At 35.9% G+C, this 16,774-nt stretch overlaps 3 protein-coding genes across 3 annotated transcripts; all 3 read right to left on the bottom strand.

The window, feature by feature from the left end:
* Positions 1-4,707: 4,707 nt before the first annotated feature.
* On the bottom strand, positions 4,708-6,277 carry LOC145100708 (uncharacterized). Its single transcript, XM_079037877.1, has 3 exons — positions 5,707-6,277; positions 5,510-5,569; positions 4,708-5,049 (listed from the first exon to the last, which is right to left on the bottom strand). The coding sequence occupies exons 1-2, from the start codon at positions 6,266-6,268 to the stop codon at positions 5,511-5,513; spliced, it is 621 nt and encodes a 206-aa protein (XP_078894003.1). The 5' UTR covers positions 6,269-6,277; the 3' UTR covers positions 4,708-5,049; position 5,510.
* Positions 6,278-7,143: 866 nt separating this feature from the next.
* LOC145063382 (disease resistance protein RUN1-like) lies at positions 7,144-8,308 on the bottom strand. The gene is made up of 4 exons (XM_079010989.1): positions 7,814-8,308; positions 7,412-7,735; positions 7,206-7,327; positions 7,144-7,150 (listed from the first exon to the last, which is right to left on the bottom strand). The coding sequence occupies exons 1-4, from the start codon at positions 8,306-8,308 to the stop codon at positions 7,144-7,146; spliced, it is 948 nt and encodes a 315-aa protein (XP_078867115.1).
* LOC145100697 (disease resistance protein RUN1-like) lies at positions 7,159-14,642 on the bottom strand. The gene is made up of 4 exons (XM_079037870.1): positions 13,996-14,642; positions 7,814-8,940; positions 7,412-7,735; positions 7,159-7,327 (listed from the first exon to the last, which is right to left on the bottom strand). The coding sequence occupies exons 1-2, from the start codon at positions 14,526-14,528 to the stop codon at positions 8,358-8,360; spliced, it is 1,116 nt and encodes a 371-aa protein (XP_078893996.1). The 5' UTR covers positions 14,529-14,642; the 3' UTR covers positions 7,159-7,327; positions 7,412-7,735; positions 7,814-8,357.
* Between the last annotated feature and the right edge of the window lie 2,132 nt (positions 14,643-16,774).

Here is a 16,774-nt window from a genome sequence, read left to right as displayed (position 1 = left end):
GCTATGATAAAGTTATCATCTCATCGATTGCTGGTATGTTTCTTCGATTCCTGCTACCAACTCTTCCAGTAAAGCTCGATTCCAATAACTATTTAACATGGCTCTTATCCCACATCGCTACTCACCAGTTCACCCACATTATTCTCAGTTTACTCTATTGTCGGGTTCTTTTTCTGTTACTCTTCTTCATCACAGTCGACCGACCTTTCCAGTATATTGTTTCTTTATTGATTTTCTTGGTGTCAAAATGGTGTTTGGAAAATCTTTTAACCGTACAGAAGACAGTGAAACACAACCACCACCTGAAGCTTTTGTTGATCTTGAGAATGAGGACCAAAGAGCATCAGATATAGGTATATCAGGAAGCAAGAAAACGAATGATAAGGATGCTAGCAGACCTTTGTTGGAAGAAGTCACTTTTACTGGTTCTGGAACTGGTAAAACTGCAGGGGGGCAAAGATATGGATTTGCAAACACTGCAAAGTCCCGTACACAAGCTCCTATACTAGAATTCACACACATTTCTTTGGGGCTCAACTTGGGAAGACCGCAGAAATAAGAAGATGTCCGGTTATGATTAAGGATCGGGAGAATCTACAAAGACTTTTGAGCAAGGTTAAAGAAGCCGAGAGTGGAGGTGTTTCAAAATCTTTGAAGAATTCTATACTTTCGAAAAAAGCAACATCAAAAAAAGGAATTGAGGAATCTTTTGGTCTTATGTAGCGATTGTGCGCTAATGGTATCCCGTTTAACGTCTTGCAGAATCCACAATTTATTGAAATGCTCAATGCACTCAAGAAGGCATTGGAGTAATACAAACCTCCGTCTAGTGAAAAAGCAAGAACCGTATTGAGAGATGTTGAGAAAGACCTAACCCAAGTCAAAGACACTTGGTACACGCAAGGGGTTTCTATAGTTTCCGATGGGTGGTCTAATGTCAAACATAAGCCACTCATCAATATTCTTGCGGTGAATGCTTGGGGTGCTATGTTCATGTATGCGGATGATTTCTTGGGGGTCGAAAAAACAAGAGTGGAAATCTCTAAGTATCTTCTTGGAGCTATCGATGAGGTTGGACCGAGCAACGTTTTGCAAGTGGTCACAGATAACGCGGCTAATTGCAAAGCCGCCGGAAGAGAAGTCAACAAGGTATACAAACATATATTTTGGTCACCTTGTTGCGTACATACTCTACATTTAATATTCAAAGATTTATCAAATGATTTTTTTTGGTTAAATAATACCTATAAGAGGGGCAAAACAATTGTCAAGTACTTTCTAAACCACACTCAAATCTTGTCAATTTTTCGAGAAAATTCCACATTAGAGTTGTTACGGGTGGCTAAAACAAGGTTTGCATCTCACTATATTTTGTTAAAAAGGAATCAAGGATTGTACAGTGACTCTTGCGACAACTATAGTCCTTAATTCTTGGAGGGAGTGGCTTAAAAATGGAGATGAAAGCACAAAAGCTCTTGGTTTAAAAGTTGCGGATACAATCAAAGATGATTTGTTTTGGGAAGATGTAGACAATGTTTTAGCAATTACAAAACCCATTTTCCTACTCATCAAGTTTTGTGATGGGGAAGGTCCTAAAATGGGTGAGATTTATGAAAAAATGGATAACATGTTGGGGGAGATTAAAGACTTTATGCAAGAAAATACGTATTCAAGCTATTACCCGGAAGTTGAGAAGATAGTGTTAGCTAGATGGGAGAAAATGACAATCCCATTACATTATTTGGGGTTTGCATTAACTCCAAGATTTTATGATAGACAATATCTTCAAAAGTTAGCACCGGGGGGTATTCCAAGGAAAGCTCCAAATCTAGATAAAGAGGTTGTGATTGGTGTCATGGAAGCATTCCATAGAATGTCCGAGAATGAAGAGGAGGAACGAATGTTACGAGAACAATTCGTAACATTCCATATGAAAAAAGGAATCTATTCCATGGCAACAACACAAAAGGATGCCGTGACAATGGATGCAATAGATTGGTGGTCAACATATGGAGCCGAAACCCCGGAATTAGCCGTGGTAGCAAAGAAGGTACTTTCCCAACCGATTAGAAGCTCTTCGGCGGAAAGAAATTGGAGTACCTATTCTTACATTCACAATGTGAAAAGAAATAGGTTAAATTGCAAAAGAGCCGACAAATTGGTATTCATTCACTCCAATATTCGACTCCTATCTCGTTTCTCGGATTCATATAGAGCGGACCCATACAAAAAGTGGGACATGAATCCTGAAAACACTTACATTGAAGGCTCAAGTTCACGATTAGAAGAAATGCTTTGGGAGAATTTAGATGAAGACATGGAGAATGGGCAAGCAAAAAGACAACGCACGGATTGAAGAAAACTTTTCTGTTAAACTGTTTTTTGGGAATTCTGTTTTGATGTGTTTGACTTTGACGTTTTTACCCCTGCCTCTTGTTGCTGGAAATCTGTTTTAATGTATTAAGATTATGTTTTTATTTCCTGTTAATGTGTTTTTAGGGAAGTTTATTGGAAATATCAAATATGTATTGAAGTGTTAGTTTATTACTCAACTGTTTTTGAAAGTAATTTTACTAGGAAATATTAAAATTCTGTTTGTTTTTTTTTTTTTTTTTTTTTTTTTTTGGTTAATGTGCTTTGAAGTAAAATATGCCTGGAAATCTGTTTTAATGTATTAAAATTATGTTTTTATTTTTTTTATTTTATTTTTTTTGTATTAACCATGGGTATACCGTACCAAAATATACCGTATCATAACGTACCGGGATGTACCAAAATGAACCTACCCCTGCCGTATCCGATACGTCCTAACTGTCGAATCGCGTTCCCGATCCTCGTTTCCGTATCGGACCGTACCGCGAACTATGTGACTATGGAAATTTATCTTCTTCTCAGGCAAATATTAGGGCGTATAGATATCACACCTTTTTTTAAATGCCAAAGAAAGACAACTAAAAAGAAATTATTTTTTTGCAAAAACATGTAATCTTTTTGTTATATGTTTATGTAGTTAGAAACAATGGATTTTTGAACTAGGTGGCCACCAAGGGTTTGTTTAAAAAAAAATTAGATTATGGTTATTTTGTGATACTCACTGGCCAAAAGTGATCAGTAAATATTTAAAAGTAATCTTATAATGGTACAACAATTAAGACATGACTCGTCAATTTATCAATAATGACACAACGAGTAACCCAAAGAACCAATGAGTAAGCAAGTATTGCATGTAACTAGGTATATTTAGAATATAAAACAGGTACAATATTTTTCATTCTTACATACTTAATTGTAATTGTAATATTCTTATATAGTAAAAATAATTGAAATGATGGTTACTTAAATATCGAGAAATAAAAACGAACTATGTACAATTTTTTATAAATTTTTTGAAAAATACAAAATTTTTGATGCTCATTAGTTGATTAAACGAACTAGTGTCGTGTTATGGTTAAAGGGTTGACCAATTGTTGACTTTTAATAAGTACAATTACAAATCCAAGGGAAATTTATAAAAACTCGGCCCTCATTTTTTTTAACAGACAAATGCCCATATATAGTTTGATCAAGAAGATGAAATATATATTTCAATAAACAAAGAAAAACCCATAACTATGGCATAACACTATGATCTGACTTGTTTAAATTTAAAACCATCCGGACTAAACAAAAACCATAACTATGGCAACAAAAGCAACCACATATGTTAACTTCATTCATTTTCAGTGCCACTGAGGCAGCTTTTGTTATACATGACATGAATGAATAAGCTTTCTATGGCTATTTTCAGTTATCAACATTGTTCAGCAGCATTTTTGGAAATACCACTCTTGCATGTGTCATTGAACAATCTATTCAATGTCAACCTTCTGTTACACTGCAACACAAAAGATCAAAGGATCTGTTTGGTATGATGGAATGGAATGACAAGGGAATGGGAGAGACGAGGTAATGGAATGGAGTAGGTAATAGAATGGATCGTTACCATTCCATTGTCATGTTTGGTTACTCTATTGCAATGGAATAAATCATTAATACATGTTTGGTAGGCAGGAATAGACAAAGGAATGGAATAAAATTCATACACAATTGACTAAAATACACCCAATTTAAAATACATGTAATTTATAAATTTTCACAATGCTATCTAATTAAAAATTATAATGTATATTAGGAAAATAAACTATATTAACGAAATAAAATAGACAGAACATTTTTTCTCGCTAAAAATTTATTGAAAATTCATCATATTTAACAATCAGCATCGGCAAGAACGTTCTTAACCATTCAAGTTTGTGGTCTTCAATTCATCAAGCTTAAAGAAGATAACATCGACTTAATTACCATTGAGTTGGAATTTCTGAAAAAACATTGAAAAACAGTGAAATTCAAGAGAATGTTGCCATGAAAAAACAGTGAAATTCATTAGCTTTGTCCCACCTGGACATCTCAACATTGCCTTACTTAATTACCCTTGAGTTGGAATTTGTGAAGAAAGGGAACAAAGAAGAGGAGGCTTTTCTCCTAAGTTGGTTGTATACTAATTGGACAAAACGAGAATAAAGAAGATTGCATTTAAGGCTACTAGTGGTCTAAAATGTCTAATAAATTGCAATCGGAGATTCAGTTTGGTTCTTAACTCATATCTATTATAGAGAATAAGATGTTTATCTCAAAGAAATTAAATGAGAAACCTACACATTGTAAGTTGTTGATTATTGTTAGGGCAAGGTGATTGTGGTGATTTACTAAATAAAAAATAGAAAATACATGCAACCTATCTACAGAGAAAAGCCGGAAGCATTTTGGACATAGCTATAAACAAGGAGAACAAGTACATTTCCCCCCTTGCAATCTCTTCTTACATTCTTCATTTTGTAGTACACGTGAATGTGAAGTTTTATATATGGTAGCATGTCAAACATTTGTATAGACGTGTTTGTAAGTAGATGAATATGGTTTAAATAAATTCAAGAGGCCTCTAATGAAAGTTGCATACCCTCGTTCCCATGCTCCCAAGAATTTTGCTCTGTAGGCGATTCTTGTTATAACCTGCAGAATTTACAATACGTAGGATATATTAGAAGGCATCTTGTTGTTCATTTTGTTTTCTTGTATCTTTTAAAGTTTCAGTCAATATTTTAAGCATGTCGAGCATATAGACATATGGAAGCTTTAAAAAGAACTTTTGCAGAAATCCAACCTATGAGAGGTGGATAACTCATACAAGAGGTGCATATATAACTTGTTCTTTCCTTTTAATGAAATAAATATCTATTAGTAAATTTTGAGAATAAGATCAGTTTAGTAACGCAGAGAAATGTGTCAAATGATCAACTCTGTTGTGGAATAGGCTGTGTTTTCTGGCAGATGAGATAAATATGTTAAAACAAAATACAACCAATCCAGTATTGGATAACTTTTGAAAACATAGAAACAAAAATAAAAGACATTTGATTTTTTTGTTCTTATATTATGCGATGGAAAAAGGGTTATCGGGATATAAAAGTACCTTAGGGGTCATTCTCCAGTAGAGACTTTCTTCCAGAGAGAGCTCTGAACTGCACTCGCTCTTCAAATGAAAACGAATAGATTAGAGATTTGAAATTGATTACAGAAAACCAAAACATGAATTATTTACCATCAAAACTTTAACATTTGGTTGCTATCAGCTCTAGATAAAAAGCAGTGCCTAAGAAAAATATCTACCTTTAAAGCGGGCACCATCTCCACATAGATAATCACATCTTAGCATATTAATATCCATGTAAGGGTGCAGAATTCGCCATTTGCTTAGGATGTATTCTCCTGTTGTTGTTTGGAATGCAGTGAGATCTCCAACAATGATGTGATTCCATGACTTGTAATACCCCAACACTTCTTCTTCTTTTTCTTCTTCTTCTCCATCATCATACACAAAACTCACCCCACACTCCTTGATAACTGCATCACCAATATCATGTGGTGTCCACCTCACAGTAACAGTAACATGGTTGCCACATTCCATCTCATTCATCCCAAGCATCCAATGGCTTAACAACGTCAAACCATTTCTACGGAGAAATACCATTTCAAGGTAGTGGTGGCATATCCAGGTGCGGGTCTTTGTTATATTACTGATTATGATCTTTGGTAAATTATTTAACGGTTGTTGATGGAATGGAGATGCCAGCACACAACAAAAATTCAATCCTGTGAGGTTGTTAGAAGATGATGGAATGGTAAATGATATTGATGGCCCATTGCTTCTCTCCGTAATCCAATTCGGCATATCTTCCCCCCCCCCCCCCCCCCCCAATAAATTGTGCTGAATATTCCAAATTCATAGTACATCTGCCATATACAATCACCATACTAATTATATATACATAGATATTCACGTAAACACATATATTTAACGAGAGCAAACCTGGATTTCAGATTCCTCTGATCCTCTACAAAAAACATTTGTCTCTACATGCCTTTTGTTAAGGAAGTCTAGCTTAGTCCAACCCAAACTACGAAATACCTTTTCCTCAACATCTGCCAATGGTTGGATTTTCACCATGCCTTCAAATTCAAACGATGAAGGTCCATATATATATTTGGGCTTATTAAGAGCTCAAGTGGGGACATTTGTGGATCAAATACAATTTTTCTTAGCAAAGACTTATTAGAATCAAAATAGAGGTCTATATATGTTAGTGTGTGTGGAGGATGCTCGACTGACATAAGCATATTACAATTCCCCATAGTAAGTACCTTAAGCCTAGGAAGGCTTCTCACAACTGGGGAGGGAAACGATAGGATTTTCATCTAGATATAATGCCTTTATCATGGATGGGCAATTAAAGTCCATTGGAAAGGATTCGACGGACAAATTATTATTCACAAGTGACAAGCTTACTAAAGATCTAGGTAAAGAAACTATAAAGAACTTTGAATAACTTGGCATAACACCTAGAACGACGTTGGAAGACGTTATTGTGTTTATGCCAATGTTGTTAGCCTTGACCAATTCCAATGAATCCATGTCCCTAATCTTGATTCGAGATTCACAGAGATAACAACCGTTTAGCAATAGTGTTTTAACTTTCTTTAACATGCCTAAGCTTCTTGGAAGTTTTACAACCTTGTTGCAGTAGCTCAGATCAATGTGGACAAGTTTTAAGCACTGCTCAATTGATTCACAAACGTCAAGCAAACCACTGCAACCTCTAAGTATTAACCTCTCAAGTTTAGGTAGGTGGTCAAAGCCACCAAGACTACGAAGTTGTTCACAAAAACTTAAATTAAGAATCTTCAACGATCCAAGCAACCTTTTGTCTTTTGAGCACGATCCAATCAATTGCTGAAAAAAAAAAGATAAGTTACAATAATAATGAATTTTAACAACTCGACATAGAAGATCTAGTAATACATAGAGATAATCTACCTTTAGCCTCTTATGAAGTCGTTGTGGATAGCTATAACAACCAATAAATGATTCAATATTGCTATAAGACAGGTCAAGAGAAACAAGATTCTCCATCAATAAGTCTGAAGGTAAAGACTTCAAAGGGAACCCATGCATACACAACCATCTTAACTCTTTTGGAAAATTCTTGTAAGAGCCGGTTATTTGCACATAATTGAGTTGTAACAGCATTAGCCTATCCATCTTACTCGGTGCATCTGTTTTCAACTCAAGTGATCCATGTAACTTCTCTTTCTCAACCATTCTCATGTCAAGGGTGAGACCTAGAACATTTTCCGTACCCTAAGAATAAAAGTATTAAAAAATCTTTTGAAATATAGAAATACAAAATGCTTTAAATAAGTATACATGACATCTTACCTTGTTTTGTTTCAACACTCTCAATGACTCATGGCCCCATATTCGACTTCGTTCCCATGGCTTGTAAAGTGATTCCTCACGTACCAAAAATCTTCCCATTTCTTTAATCAACTCATGCATCATCAATTCATTATTCCATCCGATACTAAGAAGGCATTTGTCAACGAGATTCGTGATACCGGTTTTTGTTTCTATATCACATGCCTCTAATATTGTTACAGTATCATTTATATCCATTCCAACAAAAATACAAGCAATATGCTTAAACAAGCCCTTGTCATTTTTTGATGACAAAGAGTCAAAACTCATTCTCAAGACATTATTTATAGGAGAATCACTTTCTTTCTTTAGCCTGTATATGTACCCGACCCAATAAGTTACATCCCGATTATATAGAGACCTACCCAAAACTTTAAGCACCATTGGATGTCCTTCACAATACTTCACAAGTTTGTCTGACACCTCTTCATAACTTGCCTTGGGATCGTTGCACATGAATGCATGAAAACACAATAACTTTTGTGAATCAATCAAAGATAAGCCTTTAAGTGTGTACGATTGCATGATTGGGTTTAAAGTTCTTTTTGAATAGTGCACAACTCTGTGTCAACCATGCGTCCTTTGTTGTTATTATAATTTTGGTTCCTGGATGAAAACCTTTGGTTCCAAGTAAAGCATCTAATTGATTAAGAGTACTAATATCATCTAGAACCAGAAACACTTTCTTACGGGCTACTGCAGTCTCTATCATTGAGGTGTATATGGAGTCATCAAGAAATTGAACTGAATTTGGTTTTGAAATGTCATCACAAAGTTGTTTTTGTATATCAAGCATCCCATTAGATTTTTCATCACATTTCCTACTGATACCTTCAACAAAGCTGCTTGTGTCAAATTCATGCGAATGTAACGAATAGACATATTTGGCTAAAGAGGTCTTCCCCATCCCACCCATACCCAAAATAGTGAGTATATCTGTTGTATGTGATGATGCATCTTTCAGCCATGAAGTGACGAAGTTAATGGAATCTTCCATCCCAATAAGTTGTGGTAGTTCAAACCTTGAGGATATACGTAGATTACGGAAGATGTCTTTGACAATTTCATCAATAAACTCCACCTCTAGCCTGGAATTTGATTTTAGTAAGAACAACAAAACATAGTCAAACCAAAATTATATCATATTAATGTATTATATCATTAAGTTTTTCATATCATAATTATTATCATATTTGCACTTCTAACTGTGATTTCATTAATGTACCAGAGCTACCAATTCTTAGCGAGAGATATTTTGTATATGTATTTATGTAATTGATGGTGTATATCCTTTCCTTTCTTTGAGAAATCCTTTTGTATTTATATGGTTCGTTGTTTAATGTAAAGGCAAGGGAATTACATTTATCTTTATGGTATCAGAGCCTCTTTTGGCCTAACCCTAAGCCGTCGCACCCTTCATAGCAGTCGACCTCTGTTCTTTTCCCCACATCTCCTTCTTTTCTCCTCGACATGCCAGGCGACGCAACAACCACCAAATCCACATTCCACCCGGCATTCACACTGAGCAACATCAGGAATGCCATACCTCTCATTCTCAACCGGTCTGACGATCACTACCCTTCATGGGTGGAATTCTTCAACATTCACGTTTGTGCTTACAACATGAAGGATCATATCGATGACAAAGCCCCCAAACCCACCGATGTTGATAAGGACACATGGGATCGTCTTGATGCCCTTGTAAAATCATGGATCTACACCACCATAACACCTGATCTCGCTCACACCATCATGAAACCTGGTGCATCGGCCCTTGACCTTTGGAAGCGTCTTCAGGAGATATTTCTTGATAATAAAACCACTCGCGCAGTTTACCTCGAGGAACAATTTAACAACACCCATCTCTCTGCCTTCTCTAACATCACTGAATATTGTGCACGCCTCAAGAACCTAGCCGATCAACTAGAAAACGTTGGAAACCCGGTGTCAGAAACGAAGATGGTCCTCCAACTCATCTCCGGTCTTACAAAGGGGGACTACGATACTGTCGCTACCATTATACAACAAACCAACCCCCTTCCCAGCTTTACAAAAGCGCAAACCTCCCTTCTCCTTGAAGAAGCCCGCCGTAACAAACCTAACCCCACCATTCCCCAAGCTCTTGTCACTCAACGGGCTGACTTCGGTACTTCTGAACACTCCAACAACAGCACTAATAACTACACCTCATGCTACAATGGTCGTGGTCAACACCGGGGTAATCAGCGTGGCGGAGGACGTTGGTCTCGCGGCGGACAACGAGGCGGCAGAGGACGCGGACGTGGTAACGACAGATTCTCATCGCAGCAGACCCCATGGCAATGGCCCGGTTGTTTCCCCCATACCCCTGGTCCGCCCTACCTTGCCCATACCCCACAGCTCCTCAGGTTGGAATTATGGGGCCTCGTCCAAACGTTCGATTCTCACCCGCACAGCAGCAACATCAAGTTCACACGGATCCACAAGCCAACTTTGCCTCAGAATCACAATCGGCCCACTCCAGCCAGATGACACCAACCGAACTTGCACAAGCATTCCAAACCATGCACATGCAACCACCTGATAGCTCATGGTATATGGATACAGGATCAACCTCCCACCTCACTAGCGATGCTGGTAAGCTCTCTAATCTCTCTCGTTTTAATAAAGATAATTATATTTTGGTTGGTAATGGCCATCGAGTTCCAGTTTTTGGCTATGGGAATGCAATCACCTCATACCTCAATCACCCTTATTGCCTAAACAATGTTTTCCTTGTCCCTAATATCATCAAAAACCTTGTTGCTGTGAAACAATTTACCCGTGATAATAATACATCTGTTGAATTTGACCCATTCGGTTTTACTGTGAAGGATCTAATCACGAAGAAACATATCACCCGGTGTGACAGCCCTGACGATCTCTATCCTCTCACACCCTCACTTACCAACGAGCACCCACCTGTCGCTTTTTATACGGAGTCTCCAAATATGTGGCACAACCGTCTTGGTCATCCTGCTGTCTCTACTTTACAATATTTAAATTTGTGTCTTTCTTTTTCTAGCTCTAAAAATACTTTGTTTTCATGTAATGCTTGCTCGTTAGGAAAACATTGTCGATTACCCTTTAATAATTCTGTTTCTGTTACCTATTTACCCTTTAATATCATTCATGCTGATATATGGACATCACCTGTTAAAAGTAAACTCAACCATAACTACTACCTTGTGTTACTTGATGATTTTTCACACTATATTTGGACGTTTCCCATTAAAGCCAAATCTGAAACTTTTCTGCTCCTCGTGTAATTCTATAAATATGTCCAAACTCAGTTTTCCACCAACATTAAATCCTTTCAGTGCGACAATGGACGTGAATTTCACAATGCAGCCTTCACACGGTTTTGTAACACCAATGGTGTTCAACTTCGATTCACATGCCCATACACCTCCTCCCAGAATGGCAAAGCAGAACGTATAATTCGCACCCTAAATAACATGGTCCGAACATCTTTAATTCATGCATCCCTACCACCCTCTTTTTGGAACTATGCGATCCATACAGCCACATATCTCACCAACATCCTCCCCTCACGTGTCATTGGTAACAAAACACCAACTCAAATTCTTTACCTTTGTACCCCCACATATAAACATTTACGAACCTTTGGGTGTCTATGTTACCCTAACACCACATCCACCATCCCCCACAAACTAGCCCCACGATCCATCCCCTGTATATTCCTTGGGTATCCCGACAATCATCGTGGTTATCTATGACTACCACTCGATAACTCCAAACCACTAATCTCTCGCCATGTCACTTTTCATGAACACATTTTCCCTTATTCTAATATTGCAAAATATCGAGTTGAATCCTATAAGTTTCTAGATGCAAACGACCCATCACCATACTTAATTCACCCTCAACTTATCCCAACGAATACAACACAACCCTACCCACCACCTTCACCCCCATCCTTACCTCAAACTTCTCCACAACTCTCACCTCCACCTTCCCCACCTCCCTCACCACCATCACCGCCGATTATCCCTAACCCTCCACCATCCTCTCACATGCATACACGATCTAAAAGTGGAATTGTCAAACCAAACCCTAAATACACACTCCACACTCAACAAATATCCCCAATCCCATCCAACCCAAGGGTCGCTTTACAAGATCAAAACTGGCTCGATGCTATGACTACTGAATATAATGCTTTATTGAAATAGGGAACATGGGATCTTGTGCCTAGACCATCCGATCACAATGTTATTCGCTGTCACTGGTTATTTCGGCACAAGTTTAAGGCATATGGCACTTTGGAGCGCTACAATGCACGACTTGTAGTGAATGGAAAAACACAAGAAGTTGGTATTGATTGTGATGAAACCTTCAGCCCGGTTGTAAAACCTGCCACTATTCGTACTGTTCTTAGTCTTGCCATGGCACGAGATTGGGATGTACATCAATTGGATGTGAAAAACGCTTTCTTACATGGTCAATTGAAGGAAACCGTATATATGCACCAGCCACCTGGTTTTTTTAACACCCGTTATCCGGACCATGTTTGCAAATTAAAGAAATCCTTGTATGGGTTGAAACAGGCACCGCGTGCATGGTATCAACGATTCGCATCTTATTTACTAACTATTGGATTTGTGTGCAGCAAGAGTGACAATTCCTTATTTATCTACCAAAAACAACATGAGACCGCTTATCTACTGTTGTATGTCGATGACATAGTGTTAGCTACCTTATCTACAACACTCAAGACTTGGCTCCTCGGTGCTCTAAAACGGGAATTCGACATGACTGATCTTGGCCCGCTTTCTTACTTCCTTGAAATTGCTGTCACGCGCACCAAGAACACCATGTTCTTATCTCAACGCAAATACGTTGACGAAATCCTCAAACGTGCCAACATGGAAACATGCAAACCAGTCACCACTCCCGTTGACACTAATTCCAAACTAAGTCTTCATGCTGGTGATCCTGTGGCTGATCCATCTCTATATCGGAGTCTTGCGGGAGCTCTCCAATATCTTACATTCACACGTCCGAACATTGCATATGTCGTGCAACAGATCTTCCTCTTTATGCACGCTCCGAAAATCGGCCACTTTAATGCCTTAAAACGGATTATACGGTACATCAAAGGCACCCCAGATCATGGTCTCACGTTATTTTCCTCACCTTCCACTCAGTTAGTGTCCTATACTGATGCTGATTGGGGCGGTTGCCCGGACACCCGCTGCTCCACATCCGGATATTGCGTTTTTCTCGGTGACAATCTCATCTCATGGTCTGCCAAACGTCAAGCCACTCTTTCAAGGTCAAGTGCTGAAGCCGAATACCGTGGTGTTGCTAATGTCGTTGCTGAAGCCTGTTGGCTTCGCAACCTTCTTCTCGAACTGCACGCCCCTCTGAAACGTGCCACGATCGTCTATTGTGACAATGTCTCTGCTGTCTATTTATCCGGTAATCCTGTGCAACACCAATGTACCAAGCACATTGAAATGGATATACACTTTGTTCGTGAAAAGGTTGCTATTGGTCAGATTCGAGTTCTTCATATTCCATCTACTTATCAATATGCTGACATCTTTACTAAAGGTCTCCCGCGACAGCTATTTCTAGATTTTAGAGACAGTCTCAGCGTCCGTCTTCCTCCCGCTAAGACTGAGGGGGACTCTTAGCGAGAGATATTTTGTATATGTATTTATGTAATTGATGGTGTATATCCTTTCCTTTCTTTGAGAAATCCTTTTGTATTTACACGGTTCATTGTTTAATGTAAAGGCAAGGGAATTACATTTATCTTTACCAATGTAATACAAAATTTCATTGACGGACCAGCAAAGTTCATTGTATTTTGTTTCTACAAAACCATCGAATTTAAATTCACCGTGGTTTTGCATGAATAAGAACCAAATGTCACTGAATAGCTATATGAACTAATTTGTGAGATCACATAATTGCAAAAATTAGATTCAATTTCAAGCATATCTTTGTTCAAATTTAATTGCATCAAAAATATGCCTATTTGATAAATATGAAGAGGCATATTGAAATGCATAAGGAGAAGATTATGCTGAATTCGAATGTGCTAATTAAACAATATTAAAGGAATATGGACATATGGTTAAAAAAGTGGTTACCTGTCCTTAATATCCTTCCCTTTTAAATCAGCAACTTCTGTAAGCGCTTTATTCCACCTATCCATCTTTTGAGCTAATTTACTTCTTTTATTTGGATTTGTCTCTGCCTCCATCCTCTGTCTATGTTCATCCATTGCATCTCCGAAGCTACTTTGTTGCTTCCTGACATGGGTGGGCTCAACATGATAAAAGATGGGGATTACAACATGACTGGATTTCATATGCTGCTCAAGGATCAACACCAGTTCATCAAGACACCAAGTGGAAGTAGCATAATTTTTTGACAACACAATAACAGAAGCCCTGGATGCTTTAATGGCACTCTCTAATTCTGGTTTCAGATCTTCCCCTGTTTCAATCTCTTCATCATCTAAGAAGGTAGTGATGTTGGCATGGATGAGGGCATTATAAAGGTGATTAGTGAAACTATGACAAGTGTCAACACCTCTGAAACTTATAAATACATCATATCTATGAGCTTGAGTTAATGAAGAAGATGAAGATCCTTCAGAAAATTCATCGATAACAACCATTATGAGTTACGTCTAGTGTCTCTCAGAAAGTAAGAAAGTAAGTATTGTGTTCTGAAACTTTTGAATCCCACACTTTCCTCAATAGCGCCTGAATCTCAAGACCCCATACATAATGTCTCTACAAAAAATCCACATTATTAATATATTCAACTTAAGTCTCAAAAAATATAACCTGAACAATAATACCTTATAATAATTCTAAATTAAAAAATTTAAATGCCTAAAAAACAATACATATGCACCTCCAGACTTTTCCATGTGAAGTGATATGCTTCAGAAATTACCAACATATATACAGCTATGTATTGATATAGAATCACCATATTGAACCGATGTATTTAATTAACATACAAAACCTTTATTTTTATCCGATTACCCACGACAAACATCCCTAATATTGTCTAAACAATTTCCATAAAGTTAAGTTAAATAACCTCCAAACAAATCAATACCAAATACCATTCCATAAACAACTACAAGATCCACATGAAACTTCAGGGGTAAACACTTTATACCCAAGTAATATAGATATCACCATCAATTTTAGCCTTATTACAATAGAAAATTAAAGACAATGATTAAAATTTATATAACTAAAAAAAATCTCTTAATTAATAATTTATTTAAAATAATTGAATAATAATTTTTAGTTTTTATTTTAAAATTTTAATTAATTGTATAACTGTGTTCTCACGGGTTATAAACTAGTTTAACAATAGACATATCAAGTTCATAATGCATACCGGGGACAAATTAAAAAACAATATATTATTCTAAGATTTTTTCTAATAATGCAACCCACAAAAAAAATTGAAAGTTTACAATTGCAATATACCGCCGATAGTGTTTGAATATACTATACCCACAAAAATCCAAAAAATAATTGATTTCCCTCATAATAAAAATAATATATATATATATATATATATATATATATATATATTGCAAAATAATTATAAAAAAATCAAGATTATTGGTATTATTGAAATGTGTAGAGAATATACTGAAGTTGGTATATATATATATATATATATATATATATATATATATGATATAGATCCGGTAAGAAATTTTTTTTGTAGGAAGGTAAGAAGTTTTTTTTCTACATATTTTTTTGACGAACAAAATAAATGAATCACTAGATGATTCATTTCTAAGATGATTCACAAGAAAAAATTCTCAAAAAAACATCTTTATGATTCATTTTTAAGTCAATTAAGAAAAAATTCATTTTTATGATAATTTTAGTGAATAACAACAAAATCATTGTATAAATGAATCATAAAGATGTTTTTTTGAGAATTTTTTTTCTTGTGAATCATGTTAGAAATGAATCATCTAATGATTCATTGATTTTGTTCGTCAAAAAAAGAAGTAGAAAAAAAACTTCTTACCTTCCTACCAAAAATTTCCTTCTTATTTGATCTTGACTCTATATATATATATACATATATATATATATATATATATATATATATATATATATATATATATATATATATATATATGGGTAAAGTGAATATACCTAACAACCTCATATAAACTTAGGTACCTAACTTCATCAAACTATATCATTTTGAATTAAATTTTCATTGCAATCATCCAAGGTTCTTAAAGTTCATCCCTAAACTTGATTTACTTCAAAAAAATTTGAAAATTCATCATTATATTTCTCCTACATCTTTTCATTTGTAGTAGTTGGATATGAAGCCCATCAGGTGGTATTCAGTAGAAAGACGTGATGTAAAAGAAAGATATTGTTGAAAGTCCAAAGATTTTGAAAGTAATCAAGTTATGGGGTTGAAGTTTATGAACCTTAGGCAATTACAATGTAAATATGATACAAACCGATGTAGTATTATGTAGTTAGGTACCTAAGCTTATATAAGGTTGTTAAGTATATTCACTTTACCCTATATATATATATATATATATATATATATATATATATATATATATATATATATATATATTCAGTTTAGAACTAATTTTTTTTTTTCAAAATAAACTAAACTTTATAATTTGTTAAAGGTACTTGCAAACAATATTTACAATAACTATAAAACTAGCTAACACAAACAAATTAGATCTTGGATTGTAAGCTCTAATTTTTTTTTTTCAAAATAAACTAAACTTTATAATTTGTTAAAGGTACTTGCAAACAATATTTACAATAACTATAAAACCTAGCTAACACAAACAAATTAGATCTTGGATTGTAAGCTTATTATGTCTTTAGATTTACA

Source organism: Lactuca serriola, chromosome 1 (assembly GCF_051521515.1).
Source record: "Lactuca serriola cultivar US96UC23 chromosome 1, Lser_US96UC23_V15, whole genome shotgun sequence".
Taxonomy (NCBI): Eukaryota; Viridiplantae; Streptophyta; class Magnoliopsida; order Asterales; family Asteraceae; genus Lactuca; species Lactuca serriola.
This window is presented reverse-complemented; position numbering and strand designations above follow the sequence as displayed.